Source organism: Balaenoptera acutorostrata, chromosome 1 (assembly GCF_949987535.1).
Source record: "Balaenoptera acutorostrata chromosome 1, mBalAcu1.1, whole genome shotgun sequence".
Lineage (NCBI taxonomy): Eukaryota > Metazoa > Chordata > Mammalia > Artiodactyla > Balaenopteridae > Balaenoptera > Balaenoptera acutorostrata.
In genome coordinates, this window is record NC_080064.1 from 137030950 (window position 1) to 137050276 (window position 19327).

A 19327-nucleotide genomic window follows, 5' to 3' on the forward strand; every position below is an offset into this window, starting at 1 on the left:
CTACCAATGATTTTTGGTTGATTAATTACTTAGGAGTCTAGTCAAATCTTACTCAGCCTGAGACACACACACCTCAGTTACAGATTATGAGGTGGAGGCTCTGTTGGCAGATGAATATGACTGATGGACACAGGAGTGTATTCAGGGCCCCTGGGAGAAGAGGAACAACTTTCTGCAGCTCAGCCTGCCTTGCCTTACCTGGATGATTCAAAAGACATGCAACCATAATTCCTACTCGAAATAGGTTCTTTTTTACAACATGGCAGTCTTATCCTTTTCATAAATAATGATTTCCCCGGCTGTTTGATGGGCTTTCACATGTAAGCCCAAGCCATGCAAGAGCAAGGGGGAAACGTCTGATGGAATTAAATTTATATTTCAGCTTCCTGCCCCCACTTCTCTGAACGCTTCTGAGGCATAGCCTTCTGTTTACTGTCCTACAGAGAGAACGAGAGATGGTCATCTGTAATGGTCTCCGCACATCTGCGCTCCAGTAGAGGGGAAATGACACATTCTGTGGGAAACCATTGTGGACAGCAAGTGGACAGAAGGGCGGCAGGGTCGCTGGGTAGTTCAGTGCTCATTAGAGCATAATGCTCTGGCAAGGAAGGTCATGTGTTCAATACATGAGAAAGCAGGACAGCAGACCTCTCGCCTTCCAAGGCCACAGTCTGCTCACCTAAGGGTGTGCAGACACCTCACAAAGCAGAAGGCATTTTGGGGGGTCACCATCAGGATGAGTGTGAAGATAAGGAAGAAGCATTAGAGCATAGGCTTTCCATTTTTATAATTTTTTAAAAATAGTTTTATAGTGTTGGAAATCATTTTCTAATTTCAAATACGGTTTTATATTAAACCTCAGTAGGTAGGCTTGGTAAGAATCAAGATGCTCTGGTTAAAGCTGGGAGAGAGGAGACTAGAGTCCTACCCACCAAGGCTGCTCCAGTTCCCACTGCTGTCGCCCACCGATGGCACCAAGGCTGTCTGCGGCATAATCCCTGGAACCTGTGACAAAAGGGGCTTTGCAGATCACGTTAAGGCTCTTGCAATGAGGAGATGATCCTGGGTTAACCAGGTGAGATCGATGTAATCATAAGACTTCTTAAAAGTGAAAGAGGGAGGACAGAAGAGAAGAGAGAGAAGATGTCCTACAGAAGAATGGTCAGGAAAATGCAATGTAGCTGGCTTTAAAGATGGAGGAAGGGGACCATGAGCCCAAACATGCGGGCAGCCTCTAGAAGCTGGAAAAGACCAGGAACAGAGCCTCTAGAAAGGAAAGCAGCCCTGCTGACACCTGCATGTTAGCCCAGGGACACGGAATTGGAGTCTCACCTACTGAGCTGTAAGATAATAAAATGGCTGTTGTTTTAGGCCATCAAACCTGTGGTCATTTGTTACAGCACCAATAGGCCACTGACACATGGACTCTGCAGGACCCCCTGGGGCTCCACAGAACAGAGAACGGCACTCCTGTGCTGTGCAGGTGGGGACCACTGCTCCCACCCTGGCACAGTGAGGACAATGGGTAGGAGTAAGACCTGTTGTCCGCGGTGGGGGGCGGACCTCTGCTCCAGGAATCAGCCAAACGTTCAGCAATCCCGCCGTTGGAGAGTGGTCTGGTTTGGAAGCGAGTGACTGAGGCTGGTACAGGGCTATGCCTCTCACGGGTATTTGTTTCCTGTCCCCAGAGACTACATAAACAACAGGGCAATTAATTGGGCAGCAATTAACCCTGTGGGAGTCCATGCATAACAGAGAGACGTGCCCTGCCTTCCTAGAAAGAAGGAAGGTTGAGCAGCTGATGCGGACCAAGCCCACCTGTCTGGCTTGAACTCAGTCAGGAAAATATGCGGTCGAACCTGTCTCTTCCCCCATCTCTGTCCCTTTCCCAGGTTCATTAAGGGCCAGCGTGCTCTGAGTGCCTCCTCTCCTTCTTTCATAGGCATATGCCTTTCCAGGGAAGCCTTTCAGTTCAACACTCAGAGAACTGAATGTCAGGGTTGACATGGATGGAACGAGGAAGGCAGCCCGATTCTCTCCACACTGCAGGTGCTGCAGCTGATGCCCTTGTCCCTGGTCCTCCTCCAGATGACACGGAACCCCTGGGCTAATACACCAAGGCTGCGGGATGGTACTGATGCCCAGTGGAATCAGATCAGGCTCAACGTCAAGTTTTTCTCAGTAGGGTCACAAGATTATGAGGTGGCCCATCAGCTCTCAAGCCCCAGTCCTCCTGCCTCAGGGATCCCGTGCTTCACAGCCAATGAGAAACAGTCAGTTGAATGGGCCTGGCCCCCTTCTCCCTCCAAGAGCCACATGGGCCAGTGACTTCAAAGTCTTATGCTAATGCCAAGTGCTGGTATAATTGGGTGACTTCTGCAGTGGCTCCGATTTGTAAATGCAGCGGCCTTATTGCAAATGCATATTCATCGGAACTATTCCTGCAAGCTCCGTCTCACAGATCAGTCTTAAAAGTACAAAAATACATCAGCACGGCAATATGCCAACTAAAAGGGGCTGGGATCACCAACAGAAGGCAAACCCTGAGGGGCTCAGAGAAAGGGCAGAGAAGTGGGAAGAGATGGGGAATATATCCATGTGCACATGTGTGAGTGTGTGGGCATGCTCAAACTCGTATGAGGGTGGTAGGGGAGGGATGTTTACATGTGTGCACACACAGTGTTTCAGTACTTATAATGACCCACCCGAGAGAGCAGCAAAGAAGGAAAGGTTAAAATCTGGATGAAGAAATGCAGGTTGAATAGTTTTTAAAAAATGTGTCTCAGCTGGGAACTCCATTAGACAGTGGAATTGTCTCCTGAGGGTGCCGGTTGGGAAGCTCATTGCTTAAGACATCTGAAAGCGGACTAGCTATAGGGAGGGGAGCACCTGGGACATCGACTTACCTCCTGGCTGCCTTTGGAAGACACGACCTAAAGAGCACTTTTCTTTGTGTTTTCCCGGTAGTCCTCTCTGTTCTGCCTGCCCTTCCTTTTGATGGACCGGCCAGGTCCTCTGCCTCCCTGCCCCTCAGCCCTCTCTCTTTCCATTTTCTTTTCTTTCTCTTCTGTCCCTTCTCAGAGGAATCAGGCTCCTGCCAACTGCTGCCCAATCTGTGAAAGTCTGGGGAGGCCTTTGGGCTGAGAGAGTCGCACTCTGGACCCAGGTACGTATCCATCGTTGATGGAGAACAGCTCCCTGGACAGGAGCTCAGAGACAGGGAAGTAGGGGGTGTGAAAGATGGAATTGGCCCCCGCATCCTCACAGCTTGCCCCTGCTCTGGGCCCCTTTACAAGAGCACAGCTGTCAGACTGGGAAGCAAGATGAGACTCCCTATCCTCTCCAGAGCTGGAAGCTCCCAGCTCCGCCCGGAAACCCTGCACAACAATGTGTCTCAGTGAATTACCTCTTCCTCTCTTTTATGCCAACTTTGTGTATGGCTTTCCTGTCCTTCTTCTCTGCCCTGTTCCCTCTCCTCTCTGTCAGGATTGCATCATTCCGCCCTCAAAAGAAGGGAAGGCTGAAACCTGACAATGGTGTTGATGGGCATGAAAATGACTAATATAAAGGCACCAGGAGCTGAAGCCCTGCCCATCTGCTCTTGCCTCCATTCACCTGCGTGGGTCCATCAATCTTCATATCCACGGCATGGGAGATAGCTTGGTCCACTCTAACCCAAATAGTCTTTCTAGTTCATAGCATCACATAGTTTACACGTAGTGAAAGTCCATATAGCTGATAAAGTAGAAAACCACATTTGGGGAAGCAGGACTTCACTGCTATGGTCTCAAAGAGGACATATTTTTATTTCTTCTCTACCATTCCTGGCATAACTTACTTCTTTCATCATTCTGGCCTTAGGTATGTGTCTTCTAAAATTTCCTATTATAGTCAATGTAATTTGACTCCTGACAAAGGTAGGTTTCTTCTAGAATTTCCTACTATAGTAAATGCAGTCTATTTCCTACTAGAGTCAATATTATACTATTAAGCAGTTAATTCATTCTCAAATTGTTTGAGGAGATCCCTCATCAACTAGAGTGCAAGACTGGCAAGAAAGAACCATGCTACATAGTTCATGACATTTTCCTAGGATAGTTATAGTACACACAATAGGTGCTCCATAAATACCTCTTGATTAAATGACTGGTGATTAGCTCCTCATCTCTGTCAAAAGAAAATTCATAATGTAGACTAGACCGTAGTTACAACTAGGGAGGAATCAATCTTGACCCTCTCTTTTACTCACAGTATGCTTTCAACTCTATCTGCATTGTGTCTTATCCTGTACCAGCCCCTCTTCCTGAAATTACAAGCTCGACAGGGCATACATACCACGCAACCAGTGGAGTCCAGCTTGCGATCTGAGATGCAACGGAAGTTCTTACTGCAGCCCCCATTATCCTTGCTGCAATCACGGACTGGTCCAAAGGAATCTAAGAGGACCTCCAGGCTGTCAAAGGAGGATGAGGTCATCAGCTCCTCTCTGTAGGGAGAAAGAGCAGGAGGTAGGAGGAGGCCAGGGGACGCCGGGTGCAACAGGTAGCCTCACATTCCACGTTGCTGTCTGGCCAACCGGATCATGTCTTACTCTCTCTTACAAATATTAAAGATCAACCATACTCTGAGCCTTGAACTAACAAATTATGGACATTCTCCATCTCTGGGAAATAAGCCAAGGCTGTAACTCCTGGTCAAAGAAGAAGGTCTCAACTCAGGCAAGGAAATTAACATTTTACTGCCTGTCAGTCCTGAGGGTCTGTGGGAAGTGCTTATCAACTCTAATTTTATGTCCTCTCTCGGTACACGAGACTTGGGGTATACAATCTTGACCCAGATAGTGTAGATCCTGGCACTGCATCTGGGGAATTGGAAGGCAGCCTGCCAACTTCTCCTTCCAGCTTGTCTTGATTCCCTTCCCAGCACCTTGGGCGTTCAGGTAGTTTCCCACTCGGCCTCCCAAACCCACTGTGGGCCTCAGCGTCCCGAGGCTGGACTCACCTGACCTCCACAGCATCCTCCATCACCGTCATGTCTGTCTTACACTTTGCCGATGGGTTGATGGCCAGTTCAGCTGGTGGAATCACAAAGCTCTTGCTGAGGGGCAACCACATGCCCTCCCCGAGGGTGTAGGTGAATCTGCAGAGACACCCAACACCAGCTGGTTATGACTGGCGGGATAAGCACCCCACTGGAGGACCTGGCACTCTACCTCCAGCTGCTTCCTTCTTAACCCCCGTAGTCCTCTCCAAAAAGGAGAGCTTATTGTCATTTTATGGATGAGATGATCGAGTCTGAGGCAGGCAGAGAGGCCTACCTCTGCTCACGTGTCCAGCCGGTTGGAGAACTGATGATGGCATCCACTTGCCCGCTGTTAAAAGTGTCTTTTTTTTTTTTCATATCATAAGCAATCAAGTTCCAGTTTCCTTCGGATTTGAAACTGGGTTTCCCCGATCTTAAGTCAGATATAATTGGAAGCATTTTAATTGGAAAGATGTACCGGCCTCCCACCATTCCCATCCCCCACGTTGCACACCCACAGTGGTAGCAACGGTTTCTCTCTGTGCCTGGAGGAGACCTACCAAGGAAAAGAAAGAAGAAAAGCTCCCTTTTTCTGGCTTCTATGTGATGGGAGCGGAAATGACTGAAGCCAGGAGCCTCCCAGGAGGAGAGAAGAGGGATGAAGAAGGCAGGCCCAGACGTATTCTCCGCACTCCTACCCACACCCCTAGCTAATGCCGCTAACCCTCAGGAGACAGGGAAGATTTTTCTTTTTTCTTATAACAAGGGCTAAAAGGAATAAAGGAATCAATCAGCATTTCACGGGAGAGCTTAAGGAAACCATGAGAGATTATTTGTTTATTTATTCATTCATTTTATTTCAAAGGCATTCAAATCCTCTGTGTTCACAGTCAAAAATAGTCCCTGGGATAAAAGCCAGTGTGGGTGGGATAGCACAAGGCTGTGGCAGTCTGGCGTCCCCTTCCCACTTTAAGTGCAGGGAGGAACAATGGAAGGATGCGTACAATTAAACGGAACCAGCACCGGCTCCATTAGCAAGCAGGTCACAGAGCACCACTTCAGACTCCCGCTCCTTTCCCCGAACCTGTACACTCCCCTCTCCACTCCCCAGGTTGCCTGAGATGCTAGGAAACCAGACTGATGACATGAGATCTTTTATGAGACGTGTAGCCCTCTCCAGGACGTGGGCCACAGAAAATCCCCACTGACCAAGGCTCGTGAGTTATAAGCAGCCAAGCCCTGTGATTTTCATGCACTCCCTGAACAACAGACCTGGGCAACAGAGCAGCTGAAAGAAGAGAAAGCAGGCACCCAGGGGAGAGGCACAACCACTGAGCAAGTGGGACGTGGCCAGGATTGGGGAGATTTCTCCCTCATTCCCAGCCGTACTCTCAGTCCCCTACTTCTTGGACCTGTGGGGCAAACCTCTGCATTAAGCAGCATTGAAATAGCAGATATCCTTTTTGCTCTGAAGGAGGCACTCGACTCTCCCTGCCCACAGGAACAGGAGGCTAGGGTGGGGCTAGGTTTGTGCAGGAGGGGTCTCTACCAGGTGAGGGAGACCCATTAATAGGGGGACAGAAGAGGAAACCCACTACCCACTCTTCTGTGAAGCAGCTGGTGAAATTGAAGGCATGCCAGTTCCTTCACACACACACACACACACACACAAAATCACCTGGCAAGATTAAGGAGCCAATTCAGGGCAGGTGATTGCCCCAAGGTGCCTGGAACCTGGGACTTAAGGAAGAATGTGGGTTCAAGGCAACAACATTTAAGTGAGTTTCGTAATGGGCATTGTTAAGACAGAGAGACTCTAATAGGCAGGCTGGGGTGGGCACACCACTAATCTTACACATAATACACTGTTTCAGAGAGGACATATGCAATATTGAACGGTACCAGGGAGAAGGCGGTTTATTTGGACATAGACGGGAGTTTTTGTTTTCTATTTCGGTTTTAAAATGACAAGTTTTGCATTGATGCAGAGCAACAAATCTGTGACCTGTAGCTTATAACTTCTGTAACAGATTTTAGAAGACGGTTGGCAATTCTAGCATATTTCTTTTGGGAGAGAGATCCATGTCCATCCAATCTCACAGTTTTCCCTTCCTCCTCTGCATGCAGTAACCTTTCGAAAGGAAATGCAAACCACATCTTTCTCCAGCTGACACTGTTTAAGGGCACCCAGACCCACAAAACACCATCCACACCTCCGAAGATGTCACACTTCAGCTTCTTCTTTCACCAAGCCCTGCTTCAAACTCTGTGTTCCTACAATGCGATCTGACTGTAACTCCAAAAGTCGTCCTAATTTTCTCGCCTCTTTGCCTTTGCTCTTAATAGTCCTTCTTTCTGAATTTTCTTTCCTCTCTCCTTTGCCACACTCCCACTCATTTTAAGACTCAGTTAAGGTTGCATCTCTTCCTGAAAGCCCTCCAGGGCCTTCATGCTCTTAGGCTGAGTAAGGGACTCTCTTCTGCGTACGTACACATGGTGCCTTGTCACCCCTGAGATGTTGATCTGCACCCATCTTTTCATGTGTCCATCACCATTCATAAGAACGTGCTCTCTTGGTAGGCAGAGGACGGTTCTTTGTCATCTTTGTATCCCCACTGCCAAACATAATTTCTGACCCAGGAATGTCACTCCATAAATATTTATTGACTGCTCGACAAGGAGATTTAGCTATGCTCTTTAGTTCGAACAGGCTGCTAAGGGAGATAATCCCAATTTTCCAATTTAAAGATAGAAATGGTGGTGAAAATTACTCCTCATTTAAAACAGGATATGGGTTAACCTCTGGGTTTGAATACATTTGATGTTTGAGATGGATCTGGGTTTGATAGGATAAAGAACTTCCTCAGAGCACAGAAACTTCTGAAACATGACACTCTACCAAGTTAACAAGAAAACCTTCACTCTCTGGTAGGGTCAAGGTGAAACCTTGTAGGGGAAGCAAAGTCAGGTGTGGGTAGACACTAACCTTTATTGAGAACTTTCTAAAGGCAGGTGCGCTTAGAGTTGCCTCATTTATCCTCACAACAGCCCTCTGAGGTTAGTCATTTGGTTCCATTTTACCAAGCCATTAACCAACATTTTAAGAAGTTTTGTAACCTCCCCAAGGTCACCTCTCCATAAGTGGGAAGGAGGGGGGTTGGTCTGATTCTCAGAGTATTGCTCAGAGCCGCTTTCCAGCCCATGTTGGCTCATGCCTATGAAATTCTGAAGTTTTCTTTTATCTGCAAAATCTACGGAGTGACTCCAAAAACTAAATATAGAACAAACTGTCAGAGGAAAGCTGCGTCCTAAAATCTCATCTATCCCTCATCCATGCAGATTTGGCAGGAACAACTTCAAAAAGCCACCAAAGAGAAGTTGGGTGAATATATGAAATGCTTTCCCAGGTTGGGCCTTCTCGCATGACAGCTGGTGGTGACCACTGCAGTTAATGGCTCAGCTGTGGGCTGAGTCCTGCACATGGCCCTTTTGAACTAGAGCTTGAAATTTCTGTCCAGAAGCAAGGGCTTGCCAGAAAGCACTGGACAGAAAAAGCCTGTGCTCTCATCGTGGCTTGGCATGAAATAGAATGTGGGAAAACTGATAAATGGCTCTTAGCCTGGCATCTCCACCCTTTCTTAGAGAAAGCCATGCCAGAATGAGGTATTATTCCAAAGGATGCAGGTACGCATTTGGGAGGAAGGTCTCTGAGAGAAAAATTTGGTCTGTACTCACCCCTGCCACGAGAGGGCCTAGTGGAATGGAGTGATCCTAGCCACCATAGAAAGAACATCTTCAGTATAAAGCTGAGTTGGGTGAGGAGACTTATTCTGGAGATTCAGGGTTCCCTTGGACCCTTTGAGTCTAGCTTGGACCCTTCCCAGGTTCTTTGGGATTACAGATTACCAAGGTTAGGTTAGGTATCAAGGTTTTTTCCTAATCTGGCTAGGAAATACCTGACATGATCATCTACAGATATTTATTGAAGACCAACTATGTTTAAAATGGTATGTTAGATATTAAATATTTAAAACCATATAGGGTATTTCCCTGCCCTTCAGGAAGACAACCATTTCACTGGAGAAGCAAATAGGCAAATTAAAAATCAACATGAAATAAATAATTGACAAATAAATATTAAAGCTAGTATATATACAAATTTGGAAGGAAGAAGTCATTGTGGATTGATGCAATGGATTGGAGAAGCTTCAGGCCAGTGTTTCTCAATCCTGGGTACAGATTAGAATTACTGTGGTGTTTTAAAAAACACTCATGCCCTGGTCCCACCTCCCAGAACTTTTGAATTAATTGGTTTATTCTGGGTAAGAACATTGGTTTTTTTTTTTTTTTTTTTTTTTTTGCCACACCAGATGGCATGTGGGATCCTAGTTCCCCGACCAGGGATTGAACTCGTGGCCCCTGCCTTGGAAGCCCAGAGTCTTATCCACTCTCACTGAGGATTCTCATGGAGGGCCATGGTTGGAGAACAATTCTTGGATGAGACTGTAAATTCCTTGACGTCAGGGACTATCTTGGTCACATTTGTTTGGTCACATCTACATTATCTTGAACAGTACCTTGCAATAGTAGGTGCTCAATAGATGTTGAGTTTAGCTGAAACTGGGTCTAGACCATGACAATGGGTAGTGTTTATAGTAGGAGAAGAATATGCATAGAGGACGGAGTCTGAGCAGATGTGCAGAGTGGGAAATATGCAAGTTGTCAGGGGCAGTGGATCAGTTAGAAGGTAGATTTGACTATGAATGGAAGGTTCTATAAGAGAAAAGCAGCTTATTAAGAGGGAGTTGTACATTGACATTCAATTGAGGAAAGACTTGAATGTCAGAATTTAAATTTTATTCCACAGTCCAGGGAAATATGCAGTGGCTTGGAACTTATCAAGACTCTAAATCATAAGTGAACAGAGTAGCAAGTAAATAGTCATTTAGCTCCTTTAAGAAATTGCAGTCACTGACCAGGTCATAGAATTTTCCAGACTGGCCATTGGCAGTTGGTTTACTCAGATCACAGAAGGTTCTCATTAAAATTCTTAGTACCTGAAATAAGGAGGTCATGACCTGGTGTTTTCATCTGAGAGACTAGTTACTGTTATGTTAAGGATCAAAATGATTAAACACTTATTGATTAACCCACTGGTTTCTGAGATAGTTGACTGCATGGGTCAAACCACACATGTGATCCCCTCTGTAGTGATTGTGTATCACATCTAGTTGGTACTTAACAAGCTTGAAAAGAACAAATGATGCTTGTGGGGATGGAAGCACATTTTTTGAGCTGGTTCTACTCTAAAAGCAATTTCGTTAAGGGCCTGGTTTTTCAAAGTGTTAGTTTCGGACCTTTAGGGGAGAGGGAACTTATCCATGTTAACAGAACTCCACCAGGCTGTCCATCTGCCTTATCTTTATCACCCTTCATAAGTTCCAACAGACCAGCAGCAGGAAAAAGGGAGAAAAAAGTTTGCCAAATAATAAGTCATTGTTGGAAAGTTTAAATGCCCGAGTCATAGTCTAAGGAATATACCTAACACCTCTTGTGGCACAAATCCTCAAAAGCAGCCTGTGGCCAATGTCACTAACATGACCCAGCCCATCCCCGGAGAGACATCGGGAGAGAAAAGGGCAAGGGAAGGCTCTGTGAGGAAGTGGTTCTGTGAATCTGCACTCTAGCTAGAAGCGTGCCTTAGGAGAGCACGGCAGTGGCAGAACCCACAGCATCCAAGGCAGCAGGGAGGAGCAGGAGAAGCTGAGGCAGAGAAGCCAGCTCGAGGAGGCAAATGCAGGAGCGAAATGAACACCAAGGCCAGGACTGGCTGACAGAGAGGGTCTGGGGAAGGGGTTTGGAAAGACAGCAGTGAATAGGTGAGACTCCTCACAGTGTATGAGTGCAGTGAAAACAAGGAAGCAAGTTTTCCATTCGCTCACCATTCCTCCAGTATGGCTATGCAGTAGCTTAATGCCTCCTCTGACATCAAACACTCGGGCAGGTCTATTTACTTCTTCTCCCAGAGGGCTTGCTCATGAAGGGAGATGTATTCGTGTCCATACCTCCTGCACAAGCACAATCTCTGGCATTTAGTGGGTACTCAGTTGATGCACGTTAAGTGAAAAATAGATTGACAGACAGAATAAACAGATGATAAGATCTTAGCTTGGAAATAAACTTGTGTTCCAGCTAAGGTCTGGTGTGAACTAAACTTTATGAAAATGTCATAGTTCATGGCTGGCACCCAAATTCTTCCTGTGCTTGCTGACTTTTCTAATATGTACCATTCCCAGGTGTGTAGGTAGAAATTTGGGAGGGACTAGAAACATCCAATTTGTTCAGGAGGGTGGTAGATTAAAGAAAATGATAATGAGGTATAGCTGAGAAAGGAGGGAGGCAGGGATGAGAGGGATTAATTTTGAACAACTTAAGTCTTTATGAGGAAGGTGCAAATTAGATGCAAAATGAAGAGGCAAAAACTAACTTAGTTGCTTGTTCTGTGTCAGTTTCTGTGCCAAGGGCTTTCCCTGCATTATCTCATATACTCCTCACAACAATAGAGCAAGGCATGTAATGAAGCTCTGTTTAACAAATGTGGAAACTGGGGGCTCCAAGAGGTTAAGTAAATGACTGGGGGTCACAGAGCAGACAAGGAAGGAAGCCAGGACCCCAACAGGATCTGTCCGGCCTCAACATCCTCCATGCTGTCACTGGATAAAGGGGGGCAAGCGCTGCTGTTACTAGGAGGGCAGAATGACTAAAAGTGTTCCCCATTTTATAAATTATCACTAGGAAAGAAAGTTCAGTGGGAAGTGCGACATGGGGCTTGCAGAGATATATAAGCAGGTCCCTAGACAACAACTTACCTGAATATTTTATCAGAAGGCTGTTCTCCCAAAACCAGGTCAAAGCCTCGCTGAAATATTGTATAAGGCCAAGGCCTGAAAGGAGAAATAGCATGCAATTAAAGTCAACCAACAAACACTCCCTGAATATCTACTCTGTGCCAGTTACCATACCAGGTTCTGGAGACCCAAAGACAAAGAGGACATAGTCCCTCAAGAATCCCACTAAAGTGAGCTTACAAAACCTGGAATGCTGGAACCCAACCAAGAACAGGATCAATGCAAAAATCACTGACCCACTAGGAAAGTGGAATTTAATAGACATGACAATTGGAACTCTGTACAGAGTAAAATTAAAATAAGGTCCGTAAGATGTTATGGAAAAACCCAAACGAACTTTTTGGCCAACCCAATAGATTTAACAGACACTTAGCTTTGCCTCACTGAAGAAAGAGAAGCAGTATGATTTCTTGGAAAGATGAAGCCTCTGGAATCAGACAGTTCTGGGTTCAAACTCTGTTCTGCTGTTGAGCCAACTGTCTACCTTTGGGCAGATTATTTGCCTTGTTGAGTTTAATTTCATCACTTGTAAAAACAGATTTGCTAATAGCTGCTTCACAGACCGCCGTGAAGATGAAGCAAACCTTTTAGGCCAAGGTCACAGTTCATATTGGGTCCTCAACATGCCCCCTTTCCCTCAAAATGACATGAAGGTTCTGGGTCTTTGACAGGTTCCAGATGGTTTCAATCATTATAATATCACTCATTCAATCAGAAACAACTGAAATGGTAGTTGTGAATAAGACTTAAATACGGGTCTCTCTAGTGAGCACCTGGACGTCCCATGTACTTGAAAGTAACAAATCTATTCCTTTTCAATAGTATATATCTCTTCACTAACCCAGATGTCCAACCCCAAAATTATTTACTCCTTCAAGCAAGACGTATAAAGCCCAGCCTTGTGCAGGTACTAGATATTGTGCACATGGGGTGAACTGGGCCCTTGCTCTCATGGAACATACAGTCTCCAGTATAACCCAATCACACCAGCCCAATAACCTAATTACTGAGGATTTTACTGTAGACATGCCTTTGGTTTTCAAGGACCACAAAAAGTCAGGAGAATAAATCGACATAATTATTTGGGACTAAATCTAATACTAGGAATTGACCCAGTGGTTGTCAATGAGGGTGGTGTCACCAATAGAGAGTATTTGGGGAAATTTAGGGCAGTTGCCCTTGAGTGACACAATGATTGCAGGACATTACTGGCATTTAGAAGGCAGGTCGAGGAAGGCTAGAATAGGGCAGTGCTCAGAATAGCCCTGCACAACAAAAAAATTCCCCCGTGTCCTGCAAACTTCTGAATGTCTTGCTGCACATTTATGTAGAAAAAACCTGCTTATAATTATCTGAGCCTAGATGCTAACTCCATTTACATACAAGCAACAAAGCAGCTTGTACTGTTTTAATATAAGATGAATTGTCTAGGTGCATAACTACCATGTAAATTAAGAGAAGATTATACACTATTATTTAGAAATTTTACCAAGGTTTGTTCATAATTTTGGAAAATCACATCATTGTCTACAATGCTGCTCATGGTTTTTGAATCACCAATACAGCATGTCTGTTTCAGTCTAATTGCTCTTACATATATCCTGTATTGCATATTACTTTACATATTATATTTTGGTGAATCTACATTAGATGCAAATGTCTGTCAACTTTATTATTTCTTCCATTGTAATATTGCAGAGAATTTATACATTAAAATAGTTATATCATTATAAATTCTATCTTAGCATTTCTCTTTTAATTACTATTAAGACATCATAGCATTTCTCTTTTAATTACTATTAAGACATTATATATATATTTATTTTTGTGTATTTAGGTTTTATTATATATGAATTTCATTTAAGGATTATAAAAAAGGTTAAGTTTATTTGTCATAAAATAGGGTGTTGGGTCTGATAGGGTTGAGAACCACCAACTTAACCCAACCAGCTCACCAATTAACTACTTGAAGGAGTTGGTAGTTCCAAGGGGAGGCCACTGGGACTCCATAAGGGAGTGGCTGGGATGAATACGTTCCTCTTTTATGCTCCCTATTTATAAACACTTTATTCCTGGAATTCAATTTAGAAATACCCTGAGGCAACTAGCATTGGCTCCAGAAAGTACCCAAACACTGTACTATGAATAACCCCTACATCAAATAAATAGCCCGTGTGTTTTTCATGTTTGTTCTGTTCTGGGGTTTGAATCTGATTTTATTTTTTGCTGAACAGTGAGTAGTGGCTTGTGAGCAGCTAAAAAATATGTACTAATTCATGAAAAAGACTAAAAATCAGGAGGAAAAAAATGTCTGATCCTAGACACCTAGAGAGGGCAATAAAAAAAGAAAAGGGAACTGCAACTTAATCTCTCTTTTGGGCAAAATGACATTTTATTTACTATCAGTTTAATAATTTTAAATAACACACATTTTGCCTTCAAGTCATCTCTAGTGCTCAAAACGGGTGCAATGTGTAATTAGAGTTAATTCTTGGCGTGGTTCCTCGGTTGTTTGAAAATATATCTTGAGGAGCCAAATTTTAGGACGAGTGTTGATTACAATGCGAACAATTAACTGCGTAGAATAACATAAATAAACCTGTATTCAGGCCATAGGTAATGAATCAATAAGCCCAGAAACATCGATTAAGCACACGTTGACATGTTGCTAGGTAGTCACGTCAAAGAGACTTCCTGCTCTCGAGAGGCCTGAATGTTAAGAAAGGCAGCTCAGATGTGCAGTCTAATCTCTGCCCTGATCACTGACAGGCAGCAGGACACAGTGGGTAGGACGTGGGTTCTGGAGCCAGCCTGACTATTCGAATTCCAGCTTAGCTAGCAATTGCTGTGGGACCTTGGGAAAGTCCCTTAATCATCTGTGAAATGAGGCTGAGGGTTATAATTTTATCTACCTGGCAAGGTTGTTATAAGAAGGAACTAGTTACTATGGTTAAAGTGTTCAGAACAGTGCCTGACATTCAGTATGTGCCCTGTAAGCATGTGTTAAATAAGTTAAATGTACTAGTTGCCTGAATCCAATATACATACTATAAAAAGGAGATTCCCAAATTTCTAATGAGGAAGAGGTGTCTTCCCCTAAGGTACAAACACAATGCAACACCAGGCTTTAACTCAGATCGTAAATGTATCTGTGGCAGCTGGAGAGGAGGTAACGATGAGTGTGGGAAGACAAACCCCCTGCACCTCCCACCGGGGCCCACTTCACAGAGCAGGGACGCTGCAGCACTGACATGAAATGCAGAGAGAGGGGAAGAGCGCATTGTGAAATGGCAAGGGAAGGCGGAGAGACTGCGAACTGCTTCAGCAAAGGAGGAAAAAAGAATTGACTTACTTCCTTCCCACGAGTCAGGGATGGTGTGTCAGGGAGATGGGGATTCTTATTTGATTTATTTAGCAAATATTTATGGAGGGCCTATTGTGTGTGAACTGTGATACTAGGCAACAGGAGTTGGGATAAAGAGATTCTTGCTGTCGAAGGAATCTACAGTCTTTCTGAAGAAACATACATATGCCAGACAAATAGCAGAGGATGAGTAAAAGGGGGGAGGAACGGGATTGTCGGAGATAAGCTAAGTGGTCGTGGCAGTGGCAGATCACTCACCCTGGGCACCGGGAGGGCCGGGTGTTGGCGGCGCATGGCAGCGTAGCAGAGGGGAGCTTGATGCAGGTGAGTGGAGAGGCCACAGGGGGCCACCTAGGAAAAGGCAGGGGCAAAGTGATGAAGAGCTGGACCTGAAAGTGCTGAAAATACTTGGAGCTGAGACCAACTGAAAGAGGAAGAGGCCTCTGCATTAGGGCTTTCTGGGTGTGAGTCCAAGTAAAAAAATTGAATTGGCCTCACCAAAAAGAGGCCCATCATTGAGGATATATACACCTATATCCAGGCTCAGATGGAAGCTGCCTTGGGGATGCCCGGTAACAGGGTCTAGATGCCCTTATAATTGTCCCTCTCCTCTCTTGGCTCTATGTCTCACTCTACAGGACCATTTTTTCAAAATGTCTCATGCACATGGTGGAAACTTGGCCTCCCGCAGGCTCCAGCTGATGTCTTTACAGGCTCAGACCACAGAGAGACACTACCCCTCCTCATTAGGAAAAACTAATCCGTGGAAGAACTGCTTGATCTATCTTTGATCAGATGAGGAACCTGGACCAGTCTCTGGGGCCCGGGAAGTAGAGGCATCTAAGTGGCTGGAACTCCCACTTGGTTTTCAGGACTAGAGTGGGGAGGAGGGTGAATGTCAAACAAAACAATCATTTCCACCTCAGCTTCCATCTGCTTGTGGTGGCAACAGCGTGGCCTCCATCAGGAGTGGGTGGCATTACCGAGCAGACTGTGCCAATGTTAGTTTTGTGGAAAGACCACCCATCGAGGAGCCCAAGGATGATAGTGTCAGGCCAGATGCTGGGCAGGAGATTGAACACCGCAGCTGGAAGGAAACGTCAGTCTTTTGACTCCAACTTAGGTAACGTGGTCTTGAATATTCTCTGTCCTGCTCGGGCAACCCAGTCACATGTTGGTTTAGGAAAATTAGCAGCATCAGAAGTCAGAATAGAGCTTGTTTGTTTGTTAATATCTTCAGTCTGACAAATCAACACCCTGAAGATTTTCCTCCTGTGTGGGCAGCAGATGGCCTAGATTCAGGGGCCTCACAGGCCAGCACCGGAACCATCTGGGATCCATTGCCTCGAGCAGGGACATAATCTGTGCCACAGAGGAGCCCCACTGTAACGGAAACACAGCAGCCAGCAGGACACACCTGCAAATTGTGTATGCTCAGAGCTATTAGTAATCTCTTACTTGCCTTTTCTTTTCTGTCCCTGTCTCACACAATACGCTCAGTTTATTCAGAGTCTTCCTTAAGCACTGGCAATTTCTAAGCTTTCAGTTTCTCTCCTCAATTCTTGCTCCTCTTTCTCAAGACACATCAGCTGTCACAGTGTTGTTTCCTTTAGTTGTTGGGTTAGGCCAGAAGTTGGTTGTGGCCTTGACTTGACTTGATTTGACTGGTTGCTTGTGCATTCCTTCCACTGTGTAACCTAGACCCAACTGAGTGAGTGGAATCCTGCATGGCCAGCCTGATGGAATGATCCCTTCACACCGGCTCTCCCAGGGCAGAAAGGCACCACTTCTGCTCTGGACAAGAGTATTTTAAAATCTGCTTTTTGATTACATGCTAGTCCCAGCTTTCCACCTAACAGTGGCACTTGGAAAGGGAACTCGGAAGTTTCTGGTCAGCATTGTCTGGTGATGGGCTTCCTTGTGGAGGACATAAGACTTATCACCTGGGGGTGAGTTGAGAAGGAAGAGATACAGATGATAGACAGATGACAGATAGATAGATAGATAGATAGATATAAAATAGGTGGGGGGATAGAGAGTGTGAGAGAGAATACATGTATGTATGTATATATGTATGCATGTATGTATGTGCAGACACAGTTCAGTGTAGGGAGAGAATGTTTCAGCTGGAGGCAATGATGAAAAAGGCATTTCATGATGGGCTTTCGAAAACTAGGGGCTTCTTCTGAACTCATATATTCTTCCACCTATCGCTAAAGAGATCATTTTACAAATGAAAATAATTTGTCCATAGTTAAATGAAAGCATATCCTTTTAAGCTTGCTTCTGGCCACATTAGGCTAAGTTTCCGGTGGAAGCATGGTTCCAAAGTTTCCCCCCAGCTAGTCACAATACTTTGGGGTCCGGGTACAGGATGCCATATCCATATGCAATGTGAGAGCTTTTGAGCAAATGTTCCTTTTCTTAACTAGGTAAATGCATTTGCAATTAAGAGGACAGTGAAACAAAGAGAGAATAGAGTTTCATTTTTAAAAAGCTTCTGAAAAAAGGTAGTTTGAGAGATATACAGGAGAAAAGGTAAAAGGAGAACTGGTAAAAATAACTTTTCCAGCTATGCAGTTAGCTGATACATTCCACACCTCAATTTACCCTAATGATAAAATGAGGAGATTATTATGTGCTACTGCCTTCACAATCAGCACCAGTTCTGGGAGGAATAAGTACTGGAATGGCTGATCCCTAGATTGTCTGGTAAACCTGTAGCTTTATCAGAAGTTAAATGATAAGAATAATGATGTCCAAAGTTTCTATAGGACACTTTAGGGCCCGAAGGCCTTGGCAGATGTTGTTTCTTTACCTGGATTTTTTCCCTCTCATTTACTTATTTAATTTATACTGTTCGTTAATTCTGGCCTAAAAATTACTTCCCAAAACAGACCTTCCCCTCCAGACTAGGTTACGTTCCCTTGTTATATAAAGCACCCTGCACTTTCCTTTATAGAATCTATAACTAATATGCTACATATTTAGTTAATATGTTCCCTTCCTCATATATAAAGGACTCTGTCATCATCTCTGCCATATCCTCACTGTCCAGCATAGAACCATCACATAGCAGGTACTCAGGAAAGAACTAGATCACGCTGCAAATGAGGTTGAGGGTTGCACAGATCTGGATTTAAGTCCTGGGTGAGGCGGTCCATTGCCTGGTAAGTCCCTCAATTCCTTTCAGTGTCTTCATCTATAAAATGTGCTTAAAATAGTACCTAGAGTTAAGCAAGCAGGTATATACTTTACACAGTGCCTGCCACACAGAACAAACTCAGCAAATAGGGCTTCCCTGGTGGCGCAGTGGGTAAGAATCTGCCTGCCAATGCAGGGGACACGGGTTTGATCCCTGGTCTGGGAAGATCCCACATGCCAAGGCGCCACTAAGCCCGTGAGCCACAACTACTGAGCCTGCGCTCTAGAGCTCACGTGCCACAACTACTTAGCCATGAGCCACAACTACTGAAGCCCAAGCGCCTAGAGCCTGTGCTCCGCAACAAGAGAAGCCACTGCAATGAGAAGCCCGTGCACCGCAACGAAGAGTAGTCCCCGCTCGCTGCAACTAGAGAAAGCCTGCACGCATCAATGAAGACCCAACACAGCCAAAAATAAATTAAAAAAAAAAAAAAGAAATATTTTCCTTAAAAAAAAAAAAAAAACCTCAGCAAATATTAGTTATTGTCCATTATAATTAACGTTCCCATTTGGTAAATAGAAATGCATTTCTAACTTTACATTTTAAAACGAAATCCTGATGACAGGCTGTATTTTACAAACTTGTGTTATCTTTAAGCGTGTAAATCTCATGTAAAGAAAAATGAAATATTGGTGTGATTTTACTCATTATTTACTGTCTATTAATAGGTAAACAAATTCATTTAGGAGTTTTTATGCAGAAAAGTAACACATTTGTCAGTAACTAGCAAAGCAGCCAGGAATGTGACTATGGAACCAGACTCAGTAGGTTTAAAACCTGGCTCTGCCACTTACTAACCCCGTGTCCTTGGTTAAGGTCATTAATTCC

The 19327-nt window shown here is 44.7% G+C and overlaps 1 protein-coding gene across 1 annotated transcript in view; it reads right to left on the reverse strand.

The window, feature by feature from the left end:
* The window catches only part of ASTN1 (astrotactin 1), a 328148-nt gene that overhangs the window by 101350 nt on the left and 207471 nt on the right, over positions 1 to 19327 (reverse strand). Inside the window, exons 9-11 of the mRNA XM_007165368.2 lie at positions 11892 to 11966; positions 5002 to 5139; positions 4336 to 4486 (exon numbers count right to left, since the gene is read on the reverse strand). Of these exons, the coding sequence (XP_007165430.2) occupies positions 4336 to 4486; positions 5002 to 5139; positions 11892 to 11966 (364 nt within the window). The remainder of the gene's footprint in view (positions 1 to 4335; positions 4487 to 5001; positions 5140 to 11891; positions 11967 to 19327) is intronic.